Source organism: Desmodus rotundus, chromosome 5 (genome assembly GCF_022682495.2).
Source record: "Desmodus rotundus isolate HL8 chromosome 5, HLdesRot8A.1, whole genome shotgun sequence".
NCBI lineage: Eukaryota > Metazoa > Chordata > Mammalia > Chiroptera > Phyllostomidae > Desmodus > Desmodus rotundus.
Window position 1 is genome coordinate 41,048,540 of NC_071391.1, and position 26,963 is coordinate 41,075,502.

Below are 26,963 nucleotides of genomic sequence, written 5' to 3' on the forward strand. Positions count from 1 at the left end.
CAGTCTGCGGGTCAGCGCGTCAACTCCGGCCTCGGGCAAGACTGCGAAAGGGGCTAGCTGAACAGCTGGACGGGTGGTCTGCGTAGCTAGAAGGCAAGTGACCACTAGGAGCAAGCCCAAGTTCCCAGCAAGTCGGGGCACATGTCTTCTTCAGGCCTGTCGGAAAGGCATCCGCATGGAACCTCAGGGACCAGCAACCGATGACAACCTGTGGGCAAGCGGCAGGCGAGTCCACCGAGACGAACATTCAAAGGTTTCTGCCAGAGTCTCAGGAGGCTTCTAGGGTCTTGCTTCTCTTGCTCAGCATGCTTACCAACAACCTGAAGACATGGCAGGCCTCTCTGGTGACATAAAGTTGGCGAGGTACTAACCTGTCTGCCAAGACAGGAGGCATCAGAAGACCTTGAAAAGCTGGCAAAGGTTACGACAAGCGGAAACCTAACAGGAAAAGGTCAAGTCTGCCCTGTGGGTCCTAACACCCAGGTCTTGCCCACACAGGCAGGACGGGACTTGACATCAGCCTGAGGGAAGACCTGGGGGTTTGTTTACAGCGGCCTCGAGGTTCCTGGTCAGTGAGTCAAGGCCATCCCACGGGACAGGGAGGGACCGGAAGCAGGGGTCCCGAGGGAGGAGACAGCAGCCTCACTCTGCTCCTGCTGCACAGGCTGCACCTGGGACAGACGCTGCCTCTGGCTGCTGGACTCAGGCCGGGAGCGGGTGGAGCAGGCTGCGGGCATCGCATCCATAGGGCCCCTGTCTACCTTGTGTTTCCTCTGCTCCTTCCACCCCCAGGTGGTAGCAAAAGGACACCCTAAGAATGCTCGGGGAAGGAGTGGAGAGATTCCCCGTGGATCCAGGAGCAGAGGTTCTGCTCCTCCTCCCTGTCGCCAGGTGAGGCGGTGGGCCACAGCATCTGGGGACTGGGGTTTCCCCAAAGGCAGAGCTGTGAGAGCCAGCAGTTCTTGCTTAGCCAGCTGTCATTCTGCTCCCCCAGAACGCAGAGTAAGGGAGTGGTGGGAGGATCCTAACAAGGGCCAAGAGGAGGGGAACCCAGAGACATGCTCAGGCTCCCCCTCAGGAAGCCCTTGCTAATGGTCACGGCCGGCATCTGCTGAAAGGCCATTCCGCAGTGTGCACAAGGAGCATTCACACTGGATGCCCTTCGAGCCTGAGATCCTTGCTCTGCGACCGGGAGCCACCAGGAAGCCCCAAGGTGAAGGGGGAGTGCCACATCCCTCAGGGTGCAGAGAACCTGGGTGGAGCCAGGAAAGCCAGGAAGTCCTCAAAAGCTACCTGTGGGTGCCACTTTGATTCAAAGTAGTGGGCGTCTTGCTTCTGCTGGGTCGTGCTGGGCACACGGCCATGCACCACATGAGGTCCCTGCTCTCCAGGAGTTCATGGGCTGCTGAGAGAGACACCAGGCACCGGCAGCAAGACCAGAAGACAGCCCCGAGGACAGGGTCGCCGTCACTGCCACCCAGCACAGTCCTTCCCGACTCAGCGCTCCACCTACAACTCAGGGTTGTGAGGTCACAAACTAGGGGCATTTAACACTTCTCAAGAACACAGATGAAGAGAAAATAGCAGAAATGGACTTAGTTGTAATAATAGAAAAAAATAAAAGGCAAATTATTCCAATTGTTAGACTTTATAAACTAAATGGTTCTTTCTAAAGTCAGGATATGAAATTAATCCATGATCATTAAAACTGAGCCACAATTACCCTTAAGAAGATCATCAGCAACTGTCACTGTTTCAAAGGACCTGAGCCAGGCCTAGGGAGCGCAGGTGCAAGCACCGCAAAGGGGGCAGCACCCCCACCAGCAGAGCTAACGAGAAATCGACAGACCTCTCGCCAGCCTCCAAACCAGATGACACATTCCAGCCAACATGCGGCAACATTAGGGAAACCTCACGTCAGAGCCCATGCACACACGCCCACCCCCCACTCCTGCAAGTAAACTGCCGCGCCCGCCTTCTGCCTCGGTTTTCTCTGTGGTCAGCCAGGCACGTGGCTGTGACTGCAACTGGCAGCCCAGTGAATGCAAGAGGCAGGTCCATCTCCTCCTCTCAGCCCAGGTCTCCCCATTCTGGAAGCCAGAACCTATGTCCAGCACTTTCTCAGGCTCAGTGCATGCTCTGAAAGAACCCAGCAGGGCAGAAGAGACTCTGGCGACATCTAAGTACAGCATGCCCCCTGCTCTACACCTGCTCTCCCTGCCACAGAGCAAGAAGGCCGGGGTGACAGAGCAATGGGACAACAAGCAGGGCAGGGCCACATTGGTGTCAAGCTGCTCCTCAGGACTAGGTTTCCGGGGCGGCAGGATTCTGTACTCAAGGTGGAGTGTGGGCCCCAGAAAGGAACAGAACAGGGGGTGGGCCTGGGCTGGGCAAGTGCCAAATTACTCCTTGCATGGTGCCAGTGCCCTGAGCACTGATTGGTGGACAGAGCAACTTCCCAGAGACAACCCCACATTCCCAGGCCCCACTTTTCCAGAGGCAGGTTTTTTCTAAGACCCGTGCAATCACTCTACAACTTGCTTTGGTCCCTGGCTCCTGGGAGTGGCTTCCTTAGACAACGAGCCAGCCTGGCCCCCAGTTTGCCAGATGCTAAACACATCACCCCATCCTCAGCCCCAAGTGCTGCTCTTTCCCTCCCTGAGTTAGCCTGTGGCCACCATCCCACCACCTGAACCCCCACACAGGTGCTTCCACAGCACCAGAGGCCACTCAGCCCAGACACACTATCCAAGCACCTCCGCTAGGTGTCAAGAGGTTAATGGTACTTTGTGGGGCGGCACTATCTTCTACAAGGTCAGGACACATGTGTCAAAAAGCCAGGATGCTCCAGAAACTACCTGTGCCCCCAGCCTCGGTGGCCCCGCGGAGTAGCAGCTCTCGTGAGTCACCTCGGCCCCAGTCCCCTGATGGAACTATCTCCTGGGTCTTTATGAGACGCTGAGGTGTGATTATGTGTGTGCAGGAAAAATATGTGACTTGTGTGTTCACATGTGTGTTGGTGGGAGAGGCACCCACAAATTCTAACCTGGAAAGCCGTGAAGCCCCCAAAGGACTCGAGATTAGAGACAACAATTCTCAAGAAAACCTTGAATCCCTGGGCCAGGGGCAGGTGTTTGTTTGAGGAAGGATCTGCTTTACCAAAGCCTCAGGCGGTTCCAGCTCTATTTCCATTTGTATGCCGTCTGTACAGACTCACAGAAGAGCTCTGTCAGAATTATTTTCTATCAGTAACTGCAATCAGGTCCCCCCTTCTCCCCGCTCCCCGGCCCCCACCCGAGAACAGGCTGTGTTACAAGGCGGATCCTGAAGGTCTGTTTCTACCACCCACAGGCATGTGCACCTGAGTGGGCCAGGACATAGTGGACTCTAGCAGTCAGAGACCCTTTTTACACACATGCCTCTCTAGGAGGCCTAGAGACGGCCCTGTAGCTCCATGGCAACCAAGGAGCCAATGGGTGGCCAAGGATCTGACGCTGCCATGGCAATGAGCTCCTTTCCGGTGGTAACGGAGAGAATTGGGTAGAGTGGATGGGGGAAAGGCCTGCACCTCTGTGAAGCCCCAGAGACCTTTCCTCACCCCAACCTCCACAGGTGGGAAAGCCCAGCTGTCACTGAGTCACACCACAGCACCCGGCTGTGCTTCCCTGAGTGTGCCTGAGTTCTTGAGTGCTCTTTCAGCATGTAACAGCAGTTCTATGCATTGTGAGTTGGTGTGTGTCCAGATACAGTCCTGTTAGCAAGTGGATTTCTGAGTCTCTGACAGATATAAGTAGTACTTGTGAGTGGGTCGTAGGTGTCAAGTACTCTCCAAATACAATAGGTGTATGTGCACACATATGTAGTACCTGTGTGAGCATGTGTGCATACGTGTGTGTATACAGATACATGGTGCACGCATATACGAGCCACTCGGGCTCGTGGTTCAGAAAAACTGTCTCCAGGAATTCACACTTTGACTATGTGAACGGGCCAGCAGGAGCATCTTTGGCCCAGTGCGCAGAAGTCTCGTGAGTGCAGGGCCACAGATGCAAGGCTATGCTAGCTATACTGGCCAGTGAGCCGCTGTGCTGGGGCCAGGAGGGGGCTCACGTTAATGTGCGCGATCTCCCCAGGAGGCCACATGGACCTGCCAGACCCAATAAGGCCCACGCAGGCCCAGAGCACTGGCACCATCCAGCAACCCTGAAGGATAAGGGGTGGAGCAGGGGAGGCAGGTTCAGTCTGCTGGGGCCCCCAAAGTTGGGATGGGAAGGACAAGCGCCTCCAATACGCGCTCCCGGTTCTGGGTTAGATGGAGAGGGTAACCCGCGCCCCGGGCCCGGAGCCCTCGACCCTGACCGATGCCCTCAGCAGTGGAGGGTGAGGACCGGCACCCGCATACCTGTAGGGAATCCAGTCGGAATGCGGCTTGGAAGTCATGTCTCTCGGGGGCGGAGCGGCGGCTACGGCTCCGGAGGCCGGGGTCCGCGGGGGCCGGCGCGGGGGCCCTGTTCAGCTCCCTGGCCACCCCGGGCCGCATCCTCCCGGGCCGGGGCGCTGGGCCCCGCCGAGGCCCGCGCCGCACGCCAGGGCCCCGGCCGCAGGCTCGGCGAGCAGTTGCCGGCACGGCGCGGAGCGATGAAAGAAACGGCAGAGCGCGCGGGGCAGCCGTGCGAGGGCGGGCGGCGCGCGCGCGCGCGTGGAAGTGGGAGAGGCGGACCCCACCGCCCTGCGCGGCTACAGCGGCTCGGCCAGCGCGGAGGGTAGGAGCACTGCGTGCGGGCGGCGCCCGCTCTTCCTCCCTCGCCCCGCCCCAGCGGAGACCCCACCCCTAGGCCGGCTGGGCGTCCCAAACGTTCCTGCCCCCTTCCCGAAACCGTCGCGAGGCAGGCTCCGCGCGTGTGACCGCACCGGCACCCGCGCCCGCGGTGGGTGCGCGCCGTCGCTGGGCAGGTCCCCCGCCCTCCCAGCCTCAGTTCCTTCCTCAGGGAAACGGGGATAATTCTGACACCTACCTACCTGTCTCCACTAAGGGATGGGAAGCCGCTGCTCAAGTTGGCGGCGGGGAGGGAGAGTAGGGGGAAGCATGTGGGTTAGGCAGGTAGGGGATGATGACCGCAGGGAGCAAAAGAGGTCCGGGGACAGGTCCTCAGCAAGGAGGCTCGCCCTCCCCTCCCCCTCCCCCCTCAGTTCTCACTTTTCCCCAGGAAACCTTCTTAATTGGGTTTCAGTGAAGGAGGCCTTTCCTCCCAGCGGAGGGGTCCTAGCTGTCTAAGCTACAGCAGACAAGGAAAGGATAGCATTTACCGTCTACTGCATTTGCGGCCCGTATAAAGTTACACGTACTACTTAATCTCCACAGTAGCCTTGAGAGGCAAGTATTTATCTCTAATTCCCAGAAAATAAATCCTCAACAATGCTAAGATGCCCAAGGACATAAAGCTAGGAAGCGATGGAGCTGAAATGGAACTAGGGTCTCTGTCCTTTAAGGCCGTTTTTAGGGGCCACACCACATTTAAAAGGAGTGAAAACCTCCCAACAAAGATAATTCTAAAGTCTCCAGTGCTGAGGAGGTCCTGGCTGTGACCAGTACCAACTTGAAAGCAAGGTGAGGCATGTGGAGGTGGAGGGCAAAGTATCCACAGAGGTTGCGGGGGGAGCAGGTGATTGGGGAGGGGTCTGCTGAGGGGCAGAGGCTCCACACTACAAGTGAGCACCCTCCTGTGCACCCTGGATTCAGCAGCTCCAGCCCCCAACCATGCCAGAAGAGAGTCCCCGTGGGGTCCTCTGGCGCTATCCAGGCTGTCCCGGCAGCATGATTGGGCAGGAGAGCTAGGGCAGGAGAACAGGTGAGAACGCTGCCTTGGCTGAGGGAGGGCCCCATCCTGCTGCCTGGAGTCCACGGCCAGGACTGTCCACCCAAAACTCTCCCAGCCTTTCAGCCTTGCCTTTAACCATAAAAACAATAAACAAGATATTTGGAGCATTTGCTGAGCATCAGGAGCTGTGTTAGTAACTCCTCTCATCCTCACAACCAGGCTAGGGAGTAAGTGCTATTATCATACCCATTTTACAGCAGAAGAAACTGAGGTACAGAGAAGGCAAAGATCTTGCCCAAAGTCACACAGCTGGCCAATGTGTGAAGCGAGCTGGATTCACACACCAGCGGCCTGGGTCCAGAGCCCCAAACTGGGGCTGCTTCCTGCCTCCCACGGCTCCTGCTCCGCACGGGCACACACGCACAGGCACAGCCTGTCTCTCCAGGCTCCTGGGGCACCCGACAGGTCCATCAGCTCCTTCTCCGTCTGGCACAGCATCGACACTCTCTAAAGGCTGTGACCTCTTTATTTATCAACTTCCATGCGTCATCACTGTTGCTGAGGACACAGCAGACAAAATAAATCACCCTGGAGTAGAGAGCAGGGGCAGAAAGGTGGGCTGTTGCTTGCCTACTGGGACCCTTGACCTGAGCCTTATTTCCATCCCTGTTGGGCTCCCAGGAGGGGCAGCAGAAAGGGGGTGGTCCCAGCCTCAGAGGCCAAGGCAGCATGGGAAAGTGCCACCCAAGGGCCTCTGTCCTCCAGGACCCAGGATCTTCGGACAGAGCCCCGCAGAGACAAAAGAGGCCAGCCTGGCCCTCCACACCGCCCCTCCCAAAGCTGCAATCAGCAGCTGACTAGAGCCTAGAAGACTTCCCATTCAAGAATTTGAGGCTGCTTTTCCCCTTTATTCCCAAATTATGACACCTTAAAGCAATCAGAATCAAGTTGGAAGGTCTCAGGAGCCTGAAGTAATTGAATCTATTAAATAGACACTTTAGATTCTGTCCTAAGGGAGCAGAATCTGGAGGCAGAGTGAGGTGCAGAAATGAGACGGCTCTCCATGTCTCTCTTCCTGCTGAGGCTGTGCCTGAGGACGTGGGGTGTGTGGGAGCCACTGGCACCAGAGCCAGCGGGCGGGCGAGTGAGTGAGTGTGCGTGTGAGGTGGCCCTGCAGTCTGAGTGCATCTGCACAAGAACACTTGTTGGATGGTGTGCTAACGTGTGTGCATGGGGGAGATCCGAGTGTGTGCTCCTGTGAGTTCTAAGGGGCATGTACATGAATGTTTACTCAAAACCGGCGGTGAGTTTTCCTGTTCAAACGGCTTCCCAGGCTGACATTTTAAGTGTATGCCCTTGGATTCCATCAAAAAGCCACTTCAGTGAACCGCCTGAGAACTGCTGCACCAGGCCACGGTTACAACACAACTGTGCTATGGTGTGACCCTTGAAGAAGGGCCTCAGCTTTTTAAATTTAGCCCCAGAAACTCGTCATCTCTACTGAGACGTTGCCACACAGCAGGACCAGCATGCCCTCCTCACCACCTGTCCCCATCTGCAGGGATGAGGTATTTGCCATGAATTTAAATTATCCTTGCTGCATCTCAGGCATTTGCAAACATGGCCATGATTTGGGGGTGGTGGGGTGGTGAAGGAATGCGTGTGCACTAAGCAGCCCGAAGGAGACCCTCACAGCTGCCCCCCCAGCTGGAGGAAGCCCGTGCCAGCTCCCCTCAGCAAGACTAGTTCACCCCCCAAGGAAGAAGGCTAGCATTTTGCAAACTTGCTATTTCCACGTCAAGCCTTCAATTTTCTATTTCTAATTTAACAGTTTTATTGCATCTGGGCCACCTCTAGTCCACTTTGGAAGCAAAAGGGTATTAATAATAAATGAATTTCTATTCAGATTGGGCACTAAGTCCCAAGGTGCCAGGCCTAGTACCCTGCCTAGTAGCCTGGTGCTGTAAACTTGCAGCCTAAGAAAGGCCATTCCAATCAATCAAACGTTGACTAGACCTGACTGGGCCCAGAGGTGCACGCAGGCCTTTGACAGGCATCAGGCTCCATCCTGCCGCCTCAGGGAGCTGTCAGTCTGGCAGGAGGGACCGGAAGCTTCAAGGTGCTGGCGTTACAATACAGGTATACAAAGTGCTGGTGGCCAGGGACCCAGAGGAGGGGCAGACAATGGTCCCAAAGGGAGGGAAGTCAGGTTAGGACGAGCCCTTCTTGAGAATGAAAAAGGGTGACAGTTGAACTGGGTCCTGAAGGATGAGTAAGGTTTTGACAGACTGATAAGAAAGGAAGAGGGAAGTTTAACAGGTACTAAGATTCTATGACCCGCCAGGTGCTGTGCCGGTGCCGGGTGTTTTGCCCAAACGGCATTCCAGACAGAGCGGGTGATATGAGCAAAGCCACGGGGATATGAATCTATGTGACCGATGCACTTGAAAGCCAAGGTGGGGAGCCCTGGCCAGGTAGCTCAGTTGGTCAGAGTGTCGTCCTGATACCCCAAGGTTGCAGGTCTGATCCCCAGTCAGGGCACATACAAGAATCAACCAGTGAATGCATAAATAAGTAGAACAACATATCGAGGTTTCTTTCTCTCCCTGCCTTTCTCCCTCCCTCCCCCAAATCAATAAATTAAAAAAGAAGAAGAAGAAAAAGAAAACCAAGGTGCAATCCAGTGTGGTGGCAGGTAGGTCAGTGTTTCGGTGAGGCAGGAAGGTTAAGGTGGGACCAGACTACGTGGCATTCTGAACACAAGCCAGGCTGGGGAGTTTGGATTCTATCCTACAGCCAACCAGAGACCACTAGAGGGTTTTAAGGCAAGCGTAAACTGCCCAGATTTACCGTTTAGAAAGATATAATTAGGAGCAAAATGGGGGACAGAGGGACACAAGATCAGAGGTACTGAAAACTGTGAGCTGGCTATTGGGAAGAGATGAGTGGGCCCCACGCCAGAGCCCCGTCAGCGCCCCTTCAAAGCTGCGGACAGACACCGTGGTGGTGCGGTTGCGTGAGTGTGGGTGGCAGACGGCTTGGGTAACTGCAGAGTACACACAGACCACCGCCCTGGCACACGTGATTAAAGTGAGACAATGCAGACTCACCGGTGTCTGAAAATGTAGGGTAACCACTGGTAGGATTAAAAACAATATGTCTATTTTCCAAATCACTGCAGAACACCCCCCAAAACCAAGCACTGGCCAAAGGAAACATAAAACTTGTAAAGCATAGAACAGGGTATAGTCCAGCCTCGGTTCTCAACATCTTCCATCTCCAACAATCGGTTCCCGACCCGACAACCCTTTCAGGCTGACACCTGTATGGTCAGTCATGCGTTCCTCAGGCAACAAAGGAGAACTGGCTTTCAAACAGGAACTCTGTTTGAAGTTCATCTCCGATGAAAAGGAACTCTCCAGCTGAGCCTCCGAATTAATAGATATCACATTCCAAAGTGAGGTGGGATGACACCAGATGGGACTTGGGAAAGAGGCAGTGGAAACCTGGGTCTGCACCATCAGCCCAGACCCAGCTGTAGTACATAAAAAGCAGGAGAGGCTGAAGAAAGGGTTGTTGGAGCTTTAAGAGGAATTTGAGAGAGATCCTTGAAGGACCAGTGAGCCCCAAGGGATGAAGGGTGCTTGAAGGAGGCTGCCTAAGAGAGCTTACTAGGTGGCCACAACGGTCTTGGGCAACTGATTCATGCCTGACAAATGCAAAAAGCGGTGGCAGCTGGCTGCCCTGATGGCCAAGGAGGTGCTGCTGCTTCAGGGTCAGCCTGTGCTGACAGGCTTATGGGGCAAAGGACACGTGATCATTTCCTGTGGACCAATGGAGGTTCCAGCATGAGGGCCAGATGTGGTTGATTGTCTTAGATCCCTGCCAAGAGGGCCCCGGTGGGGGAGGTGACACGGGGGGAGTGGATGAGCCCAGGTTTCCCAGGGCCTGAGAAAGGAACCATAGTGCCGTATGAAGCCATGGAAAGAGAGCATCATCCACATCAAGGCAGCTGCCCTTGGGGGGATGCCCCAGCGGTGGAATGGCCTCCAAGAACCGACAGAAGCACCCCAATGAGAGAAAGGCCCAGAGAGTGTGCAGCTCATCAGACCCCCGGTCAGGGAAGAACTTTCCCACCCCACTCCTGTCCTCTCCCCACTCCCGGCCTTCACCTTGGAAAGGGTCAGAACTGCTAGCCCACCTCTTTCCTGTAGGCAGCTGGCCTGCAGCAGACCGTGACAGACAAGAGGAGTTCATGTCGCTGACAGCTAAGTGTCTTAATTACAATGGACAGGACATGTTAATTACTGACAGACTGACCGCTGGTTACCTAGAAACGCTCAGGAAAGCCATGGGACTTTCCCCCAACATCACCTAGGTTTAGGGGGAAAGAACAGCCCCATAGAATAAAATTAAAGAGACCGTGGGAGGCGAAAATAAGGTTTGCTTTGATGATTACATCTCATGAGTCACACCTATTCAGCCTGGCAGCTACACATGGCATCTCCCATTTAAGCCTCACAACAACCCTGGGAGGCAGATACTATTATTATCCCCATTTTACAGATGGAAGACGGGGAGTTACATAACCTGCTGGGAGTCGCACAGACAATGAGTGCAAGAGTTCAAATTAAAGTCCAGGCAGTGGACAGTTCTGGAGCCTGGAGGCTTCACTGCCATCCCCTAGAGAAAGCCACATGACGACAGCCGCAGCCCTCTGACTCGGTACTTCCTGTTGTGGAAAGCTAGCCAAGGACACTGTCCGAGGGAGTCGAAAGTCTGTGTACAGGGATGCTCGTTGCAGCTTTATTTCTAAGGGGGGAAACTGGCAGGAGTGGGGGCTGCAAAGTGTCTGTCAACGGGGACTTGGTTACGTCAATAACTCTGTTCACAGGATGGATCGTTAAGCGTCCTGTTCGGGGAGTTCAGTGACAGGGGACAGGTTTCTGAGATGGGATGCCATATTGCAGGGAAGTGTCAAGGCCTGTGAGGAATCTCCTCGCGCTGGCGCCTACATGAACGGCCTCGTAAAAACTTGCCAAGGGAGAGAGACACACATCTAGTGCAATCAGCTAGGCCACCCTAGCGCCCCCATCCCCCTCTCCCTGTGGTTTCTCCCTCCAGGTGCTCAGGCTTCCTCTGAACTCCAGCTTTTGGCTCCTGGATCTCCTAGTGACCCCTAAAGGGCACCTACTACACCCCCACCAGCACAGCTGGGAAGGCAGACAGTAAATCCTGTTGGTGCACAATGGGTTTGGTAACTAAATAAATACGACGATACAAGCCATGCAGCTGACATATCCTTAGTCACCTAGTGCACCAATGATATATTACCACGATGACAACCAGGTGGCCACACTAACGCCTGCGGGCACGAAAACACACCTGCAATTTTGATCCAGGTTATTTACCTTGGAGAAGGGCAGGGAAACGAGGGAATGAGAACTGAACCTTAAGGGGTGCGAGGCAGGGGAGAGCTGGGAGTCCCGGAGCTGAAGCACAGCGGCTCAGTCCGCGGAAGCTTCCACTGCCCCAGCCAAGTCCTCCTGCCCACTTCCCACATGCCTTCTGAGCCCAGCTCTCCTAGGATCGGGGCGTGAGGTTATAAATAGGAAAGGCCTCAGAGGAGCGGTGCCCAGGGCCTGTGCTCGGCCTGCAGGAGGGTTTGTTTTACCAGCGTTATTAAATTTGCAGATAAGCGACAAGGAGTTAAGCTGATCAGGAAGAGAGGGAGAGTTCTCCTGTGTTCAGAACGCAGCATTTATCCAGCAGAGCCCTCTCCTTTGTCAAACAGAGTCCTTGCCTTTGCGTCCTCCAGCAAAGAACATTTTATTTGTAACCTTTCAAGAAAAGGCCGTGAGTTTGCATTTTTGACCTGTTTTTTCCTCATCTAAGAAAACCATGGTTCTTTAAAATGGAAAATGAATTTTAAAAAAACCTACTCTGAATTCATAAACTAAGCTTCCTAGCAAGAGAAATCAGAGCCTGAAATACATTTTAAACTACTGGCACAGTTTATTACCCCAAACATCATCTTTCTGCTCCATGGCCCTTCCCTTTTGTGGCTAATGGCCCATAACTATCAAAGTCTACGGCCACCAGATCACTGAGGAAGAAGTGATGCCTTGAAAGTGGGTGCTGTGGGACTGGAGTCCAGTCGTTCCACCTCTCTGGTTTCATTTTCTCATCTATGAAATGGGGATGAAGTTCCAAGACCTTCACAGGTAGCAGGTGTAGAAGAAAGAACACCAGACCCAGACTGGAGTCCTGGCTCTATTGCTTTGTGCTGTGTGTCCTTAGGGAAGTACATTGCCTCTCTGTGCTCCATGAAAATCAGCAGGTGGGATGGTCTGAAAGGCAACCTTCCAGCACTAAATTTCTCCAACATTTGACTGTTTACAGCAGGGCTGTTTTCCCCTGAAACAGGGGTAAAAGTCTTGTATTTCATAGAAGAAACACAGCACTAAGAACACCCTGGACTTAGCAAAGCTGAATTCTCGTCCTCCTCTTTGTGCTAAGGCACTGGGTGGCCAGGGACCTGCCCTGGGCTCACCTCGGTCTCCTCACCCGTGAAGTCAGAGAGATTCCTGTGTTCCCGATGCAGGGGGTGTGTGAGCCTGTGGTGCTGTGTCCAAAGTCTAAAGCAGCACAGAGGTGTGACAGCGTTTAGTGATCCGAGCTCCCACTTACTAAGCCCTTGAGTCGGACGGGCGCTGTGCTAAATGCTACATGTACTACCTCATCGATTGCTCGCAGCAGCCCGAGGAGCTGTGATCCAGACGGAAGCACACGCGCTGTGGGTGGTCACCACAGCAAGGCTTCACCCCGCCTCCGCCAGGGCCTGTGCCCCAGGCCTGGGCCCATCGCAGCTGAGAATGAGAACAGGGCCCGGCGGCTGCCCTGCCTGGGCTCTAGCAGGGAGGAGAGGGCCCCTGAGCATCTCTGATCATGCACGGGGAGTAGGCCGTGTGCAGCCAGCCCCCTTTTAGATTTCTTTGGGTGAGATCACATGCAGGTCTGGTAGGGCAGGGAGTGGGGACACCTCTGCCTTTCTTCAACTCCAGGCCGCCTTGGGCCTCTCTACCTGATTCCAGGTCCTCATCACAGCCCACCTTCCTGCCATGTCTCCTTGGCAGGCACCACCCTCCCTGCCCCTGCTGACCCTGCCACCCTGAGGCTAGCAGGGAGTGGGTGCCTCAGGGATAGGGGCTCTGCTCAGTGAGATGAGGGAGCTGGACATCACAGGCCAGGTGGCCCTGACCCAGCCTTCATACTCATTGGGACTTCCGAGGCCTCCCTGGAGATGGGCAAGGGGTGCTGGCCCTCAGAACGGACTTCTTGAGGTCTCTGTTCCCCTGCAGGCAGGGCCGTGGGAGGTGCTGGGTGCTCCTCTAGCTGCGGTCACCCTCCACTCCTCCTCGGTCTCTTGACCACCTGTTCCAAAATGCCCGTTCTCTGGATTGGGTCCCAGCTCCCTGTTCTCCCCTCTCAGCCTGTCTGGATCCCATGAGCTATCGGTACCCGTTTCTCTGGCTCAACCCAAACTATTCTTAACTTTGCCCCACCCCACCTCTTAGCTCTGATACAGTGTACAGTGGTGCCTTGGTACTCATCCCTAATTTGTTTTGGAACTTGTGACGAGTGCCGCAACCAAAGAGTACCAAACGATGAAGCACTTCCTCTTGCGGGCCGGCTTCGGGACTCAAACAAGTTCTAGCAGGCGCCTCTAGCCTCGTCAAAACGTGACGAGTGCAGGGTTTGACCAGTTCTGAAGCCAGCGAGGACTGAGGGATGACTGCAGTACCCACCCCTGCCCCCACCCCAGTAGGTGACCAGACACTTGCGGGAATCACTGGCTAACGTCATCACCTGATCTGAAAATGCATTTGTGTCTTGGGCATCAGGAAACACGAGTTCTAGGCCCAAGTCCCTGACCTCTTACCTGATCACAGACAAATCTCCTCTCAGCTTTCTGGGCCTCAATGCATCAGTCTATAAGATGAGGGGGTTGGATTCGTGTTTAAGGTCCCCACTATCACTGGAGTCCCCTTATCGAGGGTCCCATCTGACAATTTACATAAAAAGCACACCCCTGTCTCACCTCCCACCCCAACTGTCCTCAGAGAACTGAGCAGAGAACACCAGCGCAGGCTCCCCTCGCTCTCACATGTCCCAGCAGAAGGTGTGATGAGCAGAGACCCATCCCTGACCCGGCCACACGCCCCGGAAGACAGAAGGAGGCACAGAACGTACCCTGGAGAGAGGGTCTGAAGTCCCTCCCTCCCCGTGAGAAAGAGAAGAGTGATAAGCACGTGTGAACAACCCAATGGGAAAGTGAACAGACAAGTCCCAGGTGGCCGCAATCTCCTCCTCCCTCCCCCCAATACCAATCCGTCACCGGGCGGCTGCTGTTAAATGCTATGTACCTCTTCCGTCAGTCCCCTTCTCACCATCTCCCACGCCACCACCCTCATCCAAACTACTTCATCTGTCGCATGCTAGGATGCTTCAGAGGGTGGACCCAGGAGCCGGATCTCAGGTTGCAAACAGGCTCTGCCACTGACTTCCTTGGAACCTGGGGACTTAATAATTAATACATGTAAACCACTTCAAACAGTGCCTGGCACGCAGTAAGGAGATGCATGAGTTAGCTGTTACATAATGATCTGCGCCCCGTTTCCCCTCCGGCCTCCCTGCAGTCTGCTCTCACACGGCTGTGAGAGTGATCTTTTCACCATGCAAATCCACCATCGCACCTGCCGCTTTAAATCCTTCCCTGCCTTACCTTGTTCACAGACCCCAAAATCTTAAGTGTCTGCAAAGCCAGTCCAGCTTCTGTTCTCCAGACATACTGGTCTGCCTTCAAGTGTTCTCCTCACCTCCGCAGATGCTGTCTCCTTGGCCTGGAATCTACCGCCCACCCGGCGCCTCCCAGACCCAGGCCCTATCACTGAGTCCGACTTTGTGGTTCAGTGAGGATGAAGCCAGACCAGCTACAGTGGTACCTCGGTGTGGTCCTCGTCGTTAATTCCTTCCAAAACTCGTGACCAGTGCCCAAATCCATGAGTATCGAGCAAGTGACGAGTGATGAAGCATTTTCTCTTGTGGGGCGGCCACGTGACTCGTACAAATTCTAGCAAGTGCCACAAGCCCTGAGCAAGTGCCGAGTGCGGAAACATTTTTTTTTCTTGTCAAAATGCGATGAGTACAAGGTCTGATGAATTCTGAAGCCAACGCGCCGCAAGGGATGACTGTACTGGTGTTTTGCTAAAGTTCCTCAGAGCCGCATTGATTGACGACAGCCTTTAGTCTGCTGCGTTAGAAAGGTGGAGTCGGAGTTTATATTTTTGCAAATGACACACTGCCCTGGGATCTTGAGAAAACTTACGGGAATCAGTGAGAAAACCTCTAGAACCAGAAAGTTCAAAAAGGTCTCCCGATGAAAAGATATTGTAAAAAGAAAATAGTCAATAACATTCTTCTTACTATTATAAAATAATCATTTACAGAATGAAATGAAAAAGACATCTCATCTCCAATGGCAAGATTAGGTATCAAAGGTTTTAAACTAATATTAATGAGACGTATCTGTGATCCACAGGAAGAAAATTATAAAATATAATTGAGATTTATAAAAAGAACTTGGATAAATAGAGATTCCTAATGTATTCCGACATACTAGGAAGACTGTTTCAAAGATAGTAGTTCTTCCTAAATTAGATTTCATTTAGTTCAGAGCAAAATTCCAAGGGGATTCTGATAGTTCATAATGCAGAGGGATTTCTGAAGGTCCCTTTGGTGACGATCTAAGGAAAGGACGGCCAGCTGCCAGACAGTGTGTGAGCACGGGTCCCCTGATAAGAAGGCCAACGTGACCACCTAGACGTGCGTCCATTAACAGTGTCCCTAACTTTTGTCTCACAGAGCAGGCGGGTCAGGGATATTAATTAGTACCTCGAGTGAGTGTTCTTAGGAGTATATAGGCTAATAAGGGGTGAGGTGTTGTTTTCGAGATACCAATTTGGGAAACGGGCAGTGAGAGGCATACTCCTGCACCAAAGCAAAAATGTGGAGGGATGGGGACAGGCTGCACTAGAAGCTTGCTGGGGAGGTGGGAATCCCCTAGGGCATGGGGCGGCCTGCTCAGAGGGCCTGGGCCTGCTCCCCAGGTTCCCATCCTACACTGGCGGCAGCTGCCCAGGGGACCCCAGTCTCAGGGAAAGCCACAGTCACTGAGCAGTGGTGGGCACCAGCTACGTCCATCCTGAGAGAGCATGCCTACACCCTGCGGGTACCCTGTCCTACAGCCCAAGACTGCAGAGCACGGGGCAGCAGTGTGGGTGGTGGCCATGGAGTTCCAACCACTACTTCCTTCTTTGCGTATTTCACCCAATCCGTGGGCCTCTTTTCCAGTTTCAGAGCCGTGAGTTAAGCGTGTCCAGCTGACCCGTGTTGGTGCCCAGATTAGGGCAGCCTGGGATGGACTGTTTCCCAGCCTTTCACTCCTCTAGCCCTGGTAAACACTAACTGGAAAAATTTTTTAAAAACACACAAAAAACTAGGTAAGAGAAGTGCACAAAAATCTCATAAAGATGGTTAATGAGAGGAGGACCAGTCCCACTAGACAGCAAACTGTATCCCTATAAAGTGACAACTGAGACAGTGTGGTGACGTACACAAGCCTCCCCTGAACTTCAGCAGAGGAAGTAAGCAGTCCAGAAATATACCCCATTCTCCGTAAGAACTTAGTGTAAATGTTAGTTACAAAAAAGTACGAATGAGAAAAGTGAGTGCAAAACCGTGATGCCAAATGCACACAATAAAGTGTTTGTGTGCTTCCCTACGAGGGCAGAAGGAAACCTTCCAGAACTATGAGGTCATGGCTGATTTTCAGTGGAAGTAACCATGGTTACTACAGTAGGTATCTTATGTAGAAAAAGAACAAAGAAAAGATAGTACAGTTCAGCAAAGCAGAGAGCACCCCGAGCTGGCAGCCCGGGGTCTGAACTGCAGTCACTGCTCCCTGCTGAGTGACCTCGGGCTGCGTCTGTCCACTCCTGGGTCTCAGTCTGTTTCAAAGATAAAGTATTAATGCAGATGATCCCTACTGGCCCCTCCAGCTCAGCCATTCTGGGATGTGACAATCTGGGACTCAGTGCCCAGTTCTGGCTTCAGCAGGATGAGGAGGGTCTGCGTGTTTGCAGGACACCACGCCCTGAGTGAGTGACAGAACACAGATGGAGCTTAGTGGGAGGATGGGGCAGGGGACGACACTCCAGGAGACCGGAGGGCGGGAGGAGGCTGAGGAGAGAGGGCAGAGAGACCGCCTGTGTGTGTGCAGTGGGGGGGATGCAGACTGGGGGTGGGGAGCTGACAGCAGAGGCTCGGGTTGTGGCTGTGGAAAGTAGGAGAATACAAGTTCCCTGGGGAGAGGGATTTTCCCTGTTTCGTCCCCAGTACCTAGCACAGTGCCTGGAACAGAGGAGGAGATCAATAACTATGTGCTGAGTCAATAAATGAGGATGAATCTTCCTGTTGTCTACCCCAAATAGTTTCTTAGGCACAAAATAGTAAGAGAGGCTAACATTTATTAAACACCTACTGTGTGCCCGGTGCTGTGCGTGTGTGGGGTCTCATTTCACCTTTACGGCAGCCCTATAGAGAAGGTCCTAGCATTACTCCCTGTCTACAGATCAGGAAACAGACTTCAAAAGGCAAAGCCACTTGCCCTAGTTCACACGACTGGTAGGGAGCAGAGCCAAGTTCCCAAGCCAGAGCTGTGTGGCTCCCTAGGGTGCTCCCCTTGACAGTGGTGAAGGGAGAAGGAACTGGGGAAAACAGCTCATCAGCAATCCCGCCGCACTGGCTTCTGAGCGCTCAGGAAAGAGTGGCTGCTCCTGAGTCTTGTTGGAGGGAGGGGAGCTGGAGCTGTGAGCTGGAGGGGCGGGACACAGTGTCAGACGTAAAGGGTGAGGCTACTGGCAAACCAGTGTCTTGCGAGGCCCAAATGCTGGAAGCATGGGGAGCAAACCAGGAAGCAGGAGTGGAGCCTGCTGGAGGGAGAAGTGGGGAATGGAGGTCAGAGACAGAGAGGGAGGGTGCACCCCATCTCTACAGGGTGATGGCTGTGCGTGTGCACCTGCATGCATATGGGGGAGAGGCTGCACAGGTTGTTCAGAGGATCCTGGTGGGTCCACACAGATCCAGAGGGGAGGGGATGGGGACTGGCAGCCCTTTGCAAAGTACACGTGCAAGTGCAAGTGGCTTCCCTCCCTTCAGAGGGCTTTTCAAACCACTGCAGAAGTCCCCAAATGTCAGCAGTTATGACTGACTGGTGCAGTAACTACTCTACTTCCACGGATCTGGACCTGGTCTGACTCTGCCCCCCACTGCATGCTCAACACAAGTGCAGCACCTGACCCATGAGGGCATTCTCCAGGAAGGGACGCAACAAGTCAGAGAGGGTACACTTGCCCCAGGCCTCCCACTTGCAGGTGACAGACTGAGATTCCAAACCCTGGTTCCTCTTGCCCACCCAGAACTGTGCTGCCCACGCAGGGCAGTCCCTGGGGGAAGTCTGAAGCAGCCTCAGCCCGACTCTCCCCACTGTCTGGAGCCCCTGCACCGTCCTCCTTCCCCCAAAGAAGACTGAAGTCATCACCTGGTCCCCTGTGCACACGAGCAGACCCGGCCTGAGGTCGGGACCAGAGCACAGGCAGCTGACGGGTCCAGCAACCAAGCCCAGGGCCAGCTCCCCCTGCACTGCACAGGGTTGCTTGGAACCACCATCCTCACCACCCCCACCCAAGCTGAGCCACTCCTGACTCCTTCCTCTGTGCCGCCTGCCCCTGGCAATGGTCATGGGGCAAAGGCTGTCCCACTGTGTGCCACGTGAGACATGAGCCCAGGGCCTGAGCTGACCTGCTGGCACTTGCCACTCTCAGAATGCCTCGTGTGAGGGACGAGTACCACTACCTGTCTGTTCTGCCCCTGGCAGCGCCCCCAGAGGTCCCAGGGGCCTCGTGCACCTGCTGCTGGCACCGCTTCCTCAGCCAACTGTAGAATGACACGATGAGCCACAGGCCGAGCCAGTCAGGGGCTCTGTCCCATGTCCGTCAAAACGCATGCCAGACCTGAGGTCACAGAGAGAGATCCCTCACAGTGACTTGACTGTGAGGTTCGCAGGGGTATCAGCAGCCACATAAACCGCACGGCCGTGTATTTATGGAACTCCTGCTGTGTGTATGAGCGGTGCTAGTGCTCCTCATGAGTTGTTGCTAGTCCTCACGCGACTCTGGAAGGGAGGTACTAAAATACCCACTTTTCAGATAACAAAACTGAGGCTCAGACACTTGTCAGGATTTCCCATGCACTTGCTGTTTCTCATGTTGTTCACATACCTGGCTAAATTCACCATGACCCCCACGTCAGATTAACCAGAAGCTGAGGTTTGGTTCCAGCTCTGCTCCTGGATTTACTGAAGACCATGCGGCACCCCCTCCACCGACTTCCCTACTCCCGCCCGAGGCCGAGGGCGGAAGCCTACCTGGCCCTACAGAGCCGCTCGACTGTCTCCTGGGTGCTCGGAAGGCATTCGCTGAGCACCAACTACCTGTGCTGAGCACTGTCACGCATTCTTTTCCATTTTAACCTTTCAACCACCCTGTAACAAATGTCCCCATCTTACGGACGAGGAAGCTGAGGCTCAGAGACACTAAACTGCGGTCACACAGTGACGTATAGTCCCAGGACTGCACCAGGTTACCCGAGAAACCAGGAAGCAGGAGTGGAGCCCGCTGGAGGGAGAAGTGGGGAATGGAGGGTAACCTGGTCTAAAGTCCACCCTTCCGCTGCACCCAACCACTCCTCGGTCTAATTGCCACTTGGGTGGCTCTGGGGCACCTGCCACGTCTCCTCTGTCCATTACCACCTGCCATAGCCCTGCACAAGCCCTGGCCCCACGAGCAGCAGACCGGACGGAGAGGGAAAAAGGATCTGCTTCCTGCCCAAGTCCCAGAGGACTCTGAAGAGCCCAGGACAGCCTTTTGCTACCCCAGCAACATGCAGGCTTTGCCCTCAGCCTGGAGGGCTGAGGGAACAGGGGTCCGGCCCAAATCCAGGGGCTAGGCTGGATCGCTGGTGCCCTGGCCAGCTCCTGCCAACTCCCCTCCAAGAGGCGGGGCCTTGTGGTCTCCATCACATTCTCATCCTGTGTCCTCCCATCCCCCAATGTCCTGCTTCAACATGGACAGACCCTTGGTACTGGGACCTAAGACCCCCTTGCTGCACAAACTGCCCTCCTGCTCCATCCTACCCAGAATGCCTTGAAGGTCCATATCTATCTCGCTGTCCTCGAGTTCTCTGAGTCCTCTGACACTGTGACATCGGCTGCCGACCTCAGACCCTACACTAGTTCCTGGTGTGCACCAGCCACGTCTGTCCAGGGTTCTCCTCCTCCTCCTCCTCCTGGGGCCTGTTCTGAGACCCCAGGTCGCCTGTGGCCCTGCCTCCCACAGCCACGGCCCACAGGTTCCAGCCCTGGGTTCCATGCCCCGAACCCCACTGCCTCTGTCTTGAGCCCCTGGTATCCCTGATGAGCCCTCCCGACATCACTTGCAGGCCGAAATCTTGGACCTGGACTTGGGTCAGAATTCCCCAACTCACTGCTTGTCCCCAACTCCCCATGCTTGCACCTCATCCAAGACACGTGGGCCCAGACTTCCTGGCCTTCACCCAGCTGGCCTCTCCAGCCACCGTCTAAGCCCTGGCTTGGCACACAGGGGACAAACTCGGCGCAGCTCTCCCATGGGGGTGAGCCATCTCGGTCTCCACCCGGGACAGTGCTGCTGCTCTCAAAACACAGTTGTCGCTCAGCCCCAGAACACCCGGAACCGTAGTCCAGGTGCACACACTGTCCCACCGCTGGGGGAGGCGGGGTACCAAAAGGTGTAGGAACCCAAAACTTGCCGCCTCCCAGCCCAGGTGAGCTCCACTCAGGACTGAGCCCACCATAATCCCTGCAGGACAGATAATGCCCAGCAGGTCCTCAGGGGCCTTCAGAGGATGTCCCACTCCCCAGTCATGGCAGTAATACACAGTGCCGACCACTTGCAGCGCCCCTCCTGACCACGATGGTGGTACAGCTCCAAACAAACGCAAACCATGAGCCTTGATACCGGCGGGCTGTGGGGACAGCCGTACATAATTGGCGTCATGGTAAACAGATTGGATATTTCTGGAAAACTATTGAGTAACATGTGACAGGAACAGTAATATCGCTCATGCCCTTTGACCTAATAATTCCACTTGGGAAATGCTTCCTAGTAAAATACTAAGAAAGTAATTTGCACAGAGATATTCATAGCAGTGATATTTATAATAGCAAGAAATTGGAAAGAGCCCAGAGATTCAGCACTCAGGGACTGGCTAAGCAAACTGGGTCGAGTGAGCAGCTCGGATGCTCCGTGCGGCCAGGAGGCATGGTTGTGTGCAGGGTCGGGAGCAAGGAGTGTGCCTCCCAGGCAGGCCAGACCGGAAACAGGCCTGCTCAGACCAGCTCAGACTCCAGCTGCACCACGTAATCATTGGGCCGGTTACGTTGTGTTGATTCAGTTAAGTTGTAACCTTCGTGTGAATTAGGAGGGCTTTGGAGGTCATTTTAAATTAAGTGGTTTCTTTTCTTTTTTTTTAAGATATTAAAAATGTTCAAAAGGAACTCCGTTGATGAAATTTCCTAACTACCCTTGAACACGCTCACCTTCCAAGAAGCCCTCTCTCTCTCTAACCTCTTCTCTTTCCTGTGTCTGCACATAAAGAGCCAGGCTCGCCCTCAGGACTGGCTGGGGGCAGTGTCAGCGCAGGGGATGCAGGTGCCCTGGGCTCTGAAAGCCACCGGCCTGCGTGGGAGGCCCCAGACACTGGGGTGCAGGAATCCCTTTCCTGAGCCTCCAAACCCCTCCTTCCTGAGTCTTCCTCCCTCAAGGGCGCGCCTGTGCATCCTTCCTTCTCTCTGTGCCTCAGGAAGAGGTTACCAAGGGCATGTTGGGTCTTCCCATCCCGTGAGAGTCCGGACGACAAGAACATTTTCAAGAACCAGTGTATGAGTGTGCAATGCGGGCAGAGGCCCAGCCCTCCAGTGCCTGCAGTAGGACTGGCCCAGGCCTGGCGCCCCCTAGAGGAACAGCCTCCACACTTGGCTGCAGCTCTCTGCCACAACCACCTGGGAGGCTTTAATGACAGAGATCCCTGGGCCTGACCCGAGAACCTATAGGGGTAGGGCCTGGGAGTGTGCATTTTAAAAACTCTCACAGTGGTTCCCATGAGGCAAATCACTGTTCCAGAGCCTTTGATGCCCAACAAAGGAATCATGGGCCTCCCTTCCTTGGTTCCTGAACTTAGAGGGCTCGTGTTTGGGGTCAAAAACTAGCTTGCAGTCAGCGGTTGTGGCAGAGACCACAGCCCTCACACATGTGTACGCACACACACACACACACACGTGCACTCACGACCCTCAAGGGAGGGCTCTGGACCCTAGAACATTAGGGAGGCTCTTCACAGGCCCCCGAGGGCGCCTGGGCTCCCTGGTTCCCCAGAAGCCCAGAGACAGCCTGTGTCCCTGACACCCTTAGCCTCCCAGCTCTCCAGGTCCCCCCACTGACTGCTGCAGGGTCACCTGCTGCAGGTGCCTCCTGGTGCATGCCTGAGTCCCAGGTGGAGCAGTGGGGGCCTTTGGCCCCACCTGCCAAGGGCATACTTACGGAGTCATTTTATAAAGCTGCGTCCTCCTCTCAAACAGCGACCCTCCCCAGGCCCAGGGCCACACCCCAGCCACGGGCGTGGCCGGGGCAGACTTGCTCTCACAGCCCCCTGTCTCCACGATACTCTTCAGCTTCACGTTGGTGCTTGAGTCCCCCAGCCTGTTGTCAGGAAACACCAAGAGTCGTCACCCCTGCCCCCATCCAACCACCCTGCCAAGTTAGAGCTGGCTGAAGTGGCCTCCCTGGTCCTGAGGAACCGAGAGAGCAAGAAGAGGACCAGGAAGGAGGGGCGTCTTCCTAGAGGTCCTGAGGCAACTTTCTGAGCCCTGTCTAGTATGTTGAGGCCAATTCTGCTGAGACCTTCCTCTGATCTGTTCCCAAGGGGGCAGAGACCTGGGGCACCCTAGTGTTCCCCAAAAGGCTGTCTTCAAGCCTGGTGTCCTGGGGCCCAGTGGGACCTGATTTGGGAATCTAGACCCCTTAGAAGGTGGGGCACAGGCAGGACAACATCCCCAGCAATGGGAGGGTAGTGTATGCTGGGCTGTGACCTTGGACAGAAGGGGCACAGGGCAAACAAGCATGATCTCCAGCCCCTCAGAGTGGACTCCCTCACCAGAGGGTCCCGCAGTGAGGGTGTGGGCATCTCAGAGGGAGGGGAGCCAGACATGGGCTTCTTCAGGATGTGGGGCCACTGGACTTGAAGGGTCCTCATTTTTCTTGTAGTGGCCCTGGAAGGGCATTTTGGTCCCCTCTTGCAGCCTCCCATCTCTCCACACTCCCACATGCTGGTCTAGGCCCAGCCACCCCCTCAGCCTCTTTCCTTCTCCCCAAGCTTCCCTGGAGATACTTGTAGGTGACGCTGGGACTCCAAATGTGATGAAAAGTCACTGGTCTGGTACAACTTTCTCATTTGCAGATGAAGAAGCTGAGGCGCAGAGTGGGTAATAATTTGCCGAAGGTCACACAGCAAGTTGGTAGCAGAGCCAGGACTGGAGATAGAACCGAGGCCCCATGACTCCTAACCATTATGACCTCCAGCACCTCCTTGAAAGCAGCCAGCCACCCTGTCCATGGTTCTGAACTCCTCCACTGTGGCGCCTACTCTCTGGCTTTCCTGCCAGAGGGCCCTGGTGACTGGGTCACCCTTTCTAAAAATGAGGCTAAGCCAGACACCTGAGCCCCTTCAGGATTGGATCCAGACACCTGTTCTGACACTGTTTTTATTCTGTATTCTCCCAGGTGACCTCTCCACTCCCATGGCTCCCCCACCTATCCTCATGGGCTCCCAAATCCACTTCTTGATGGCTCTCCTGAGCTCCCAATGCCTCTGGCCCCCTCCAGAAGCACCCCTAACTCTTCAGGTTCCAAAACCAAACTTATGTGGTTCCAGACTGGCTCTTCCCTCTGTTTCCTGGCAACACGGACGGCCCGCCATCCACTCAATCACTGCAGAAACCCAGAGGCCTCCCAAACTCCTCTCCCCTTCATCTAGCCCTGGGAAGCCCTACTACCAGCTCTGCCCCCTCTGTCCATGATGCCTCTGTCCAATTTAGGCCCGACGTGTCTCCAGCCTCCTCCCAGTCTCGCTATGTCCAGTTCTGTCGGCTCCACAAACATCACACTCTTCAACATCAATCTCTGCATATCGCTTGTCTGCTAACAAGGATCCTTCCACAGCTCCTCCTCCCCCAGGACAGAATTCAAACCCCCTCACGAGGCCGAGGCAGCCTGCACTGCCCACTCTGACTCCCCTTCAGGCTGGCCCGCCTCTGCTTTGCTCCAGCCACCCCGAAAATCTCTTTGCAGATCTCCCAAGAGAAGTTCATCTCTCTCATCTCTGTGTCTCTGCACACTTCCTCTTCCCTCCCCCCTGCCAGTGTTTCTCCAAGTGTGACCCAAGGGTCACCTGCTTCACCATCTCCTGGCACAACTAAGGCCTCCTGGCCACCGCCCTGCCCAGAATGACTGAGAGAGCATCTCTGCATTTGCAACAGAGATCCCATGGGTGCTGAGCACTAAATGCTGGGAAGCACCGCTCAAGGTGGGCACCTATGTGAGGCCAACTCCCCTCGTCCCCACCTCCCTCCTTTTCCAGGTGCCTCCTGGGTGAGGTGACTCGTTTTCTGTCCCACATGCTCCAGGAAGTGAATGACTGTGACTGAGCATCTCTTCTTGGCTGGGAGCTCCATGCAAGCAGGGACCATGTCATCCCCTTCCCTCCCTGCGACTCCTTGGCACCTGACACAGAGAAAGGACGGAGGCAGCAACTGCTGAATGCATGGGGCCTCCAGGTGAGCCCCAATGCCCAAGATGAGGTAGAGGTCACAGCTGAACTTGTGACAAGCCACAGCTTGTCTGGATATCTGAGAAGCTGCTCCCGGTGCCTCTGCAGGGTGCACCTGCCCCCTCACCTCAGCCCAGGTACAGTGAAGGAGACAGGCTGGGGTTGCGGCTGATGGAGGCCTTCTGGGAGCTTTAAACAGTGATGCTTAACACCTGGCTCTCCAAAACATGTTTGCATGTGTGTGTGCATACCTTCTGCTGAGATGAAGGATGTACAGTGCTCAATTTACAAACACAAATTCCATACAGCCAGACGATTGTCCCAGAAATCAATGCATTCATTGATTTCCCTCTTCCTCTTCTACCTGGGGCCAAACGATGACTGCAAAGACCGACACGTGTGGCCCCAGTCCCAGTGTCGGCTGGCAGCGTCCCCTGATAAGTTAGATGGAAGCGAAACGACGAAGACATGTCAGAACGTCACTTGTTCGTCAGTGACTTCGGTGGCTTCTTTGCTGAACTGGCTAATAGCTTTGAGGAGTGGAAGGACATTGCTTTACTATCCTGTGCTATTCACATGAAGCAGTTACCAACATAACAAACTTCAAAGTTTAATCTGCATCCATAACAGTTTTTTCATCACTTTTTTTAAGTCTAGACAAGTAACAAAACAGTAGTTTAATTCTTAATAACGGCTACGTTGAACAACTAGCTTACAATAATGTTCTCTCATTGTGCAGTCGATTCTCGTGAGCCAGTGAGAGCCAGCTCCGGTCAGCAACCCCAAACACTGAGCATGACCCCCCATCACCTGCCGGGAACCACAGGGGCCTGTCCCCTCCCCCACCCTCCGGAGTCTCGGCTGTGAGTTGGCAGAGATGGGATGGTGTCGCTTGTCTCCCCCATGAGCCTCAGTTCCCTCACCTTGGAGGGAAAAAAGTCACACCCACCAACTCCTAAGCGGAGGGAGGACTACAGGCCCTCGTGTCCCTTCTCCACCCACACTCCACACCCTAATGCACTGGTTCACTTCCATCATTCCACCAGCAAACACACAACTTCACACGCACCATGCATGTACACAGAGCCCTCCCCATCCCAAGCCACACCATACACAGTAACAGCTCAGCCCCTTCTTCACCACGCACAGACAAGCCTACGCATATCCATCAGCTCAGACACTCCATGCACACACAGCCAGCCTGCAACCATGTTCTCACACACAGCCATCACCCACTGGCCTGGACCCACACCATGACACTCACACACACACGTACCCGAAACTCCTCCACATACTCCCTCCGTGCACCCCTCCTACCAAGTGCCTGTTACCCCCCCACCCCCGCTCAAGGCATTTCACACATCAGTGGACACCCTTCCCTACCCACCACATACCCCCCCGCAAATACCACACACTCACACTCCAGATACACCTATACACTTTCTTCCCTCCCAGGCACACATATTCACTGTCACCTACCCCTGTGTCTCTCCACACTCACATGTCACAGGCCTGCAAACATGCCACTCTCATACACAGAGCTCACACACTCCCATATCACACCTGGGTTCCAAGACAGAAGACAACCCACCCCCCTGTCAGCTCCCTAAGCGCACCCCCTGGACCAGGAGCATGAGGGGGATCCTGGCAGCATGAGGCAGGAAAGCTGGAGTGGGCTTCCCCAGGGGTCAAGCCCTGGCCTGAGGCCCAGAGAAGACAAGCAAGGCTTGGGAAGGGATGGAACTACACTGCTGGCTCGACACCTTCGATGTTTTCTTCAGGTCCAGCCTTAGCTACCACAGCTGGGTCCAGCAGCCCCCTCCTTCCTGCTCTCCCCAGCACCCCACCCCCAAACTAAGATGCCCATTAGCTTCAGGAAGTTCTTCCCATGCAGGGCCCAGCAAGAGCAGGCCTCCATGGGGGCCTAAGGCTACAGGGAAGGCAGAGCTCCGGCTCTCTGGAACTCCTGGGAAGGGGCCAGAGGGAAAGAGGCACAGGATGCTGGTGGAGAGGGGCTGGCGGGAAGTGAACAGGGAAGTCGGGACTCTCAGTTACAAACTCCACAGCTGCTGGCAGGACTCTAGGGGGTGTCCCCTCCCTGGG

The 26,963-nt window shown here is 54.8% G+C and overlaps 1 protein-coding gene across 9 annotated transcripts in view; it reads right to left on the bottom strand.

Annotated features, from left to right (window-relative positions):
- Positions 1-26,963, bottom strand: part of TUB (TUB bipartite transcription factor) — a 78,752-nt gene that overhangs the window by 20,464 nt on the left and 31,325 nt on the right. For 3 of the 9 annotated variants that reach the window (XM_053924282.2, XM_053924283.2, XM_053924288.2), the window contains exon 3: positions 22,577-22,735. The exons of 3 other annotated variants lie outside the window; for them this stretch is intronic. In XM_053924282.2, coding sequence (XP_053780257.1) covers positions 22,577-22,735 — 159 coding nt within the window. Of the gene's footprint in view, positions 1-4,402; positions 4,730-22,576; positions 22,736-26,963 lie in introns of those variants that run through there. 3 more of the 9 variants (XM_053924286.2, XM_053924289.2, XM_053924290.2) reach the window with 3 other exon arrangements.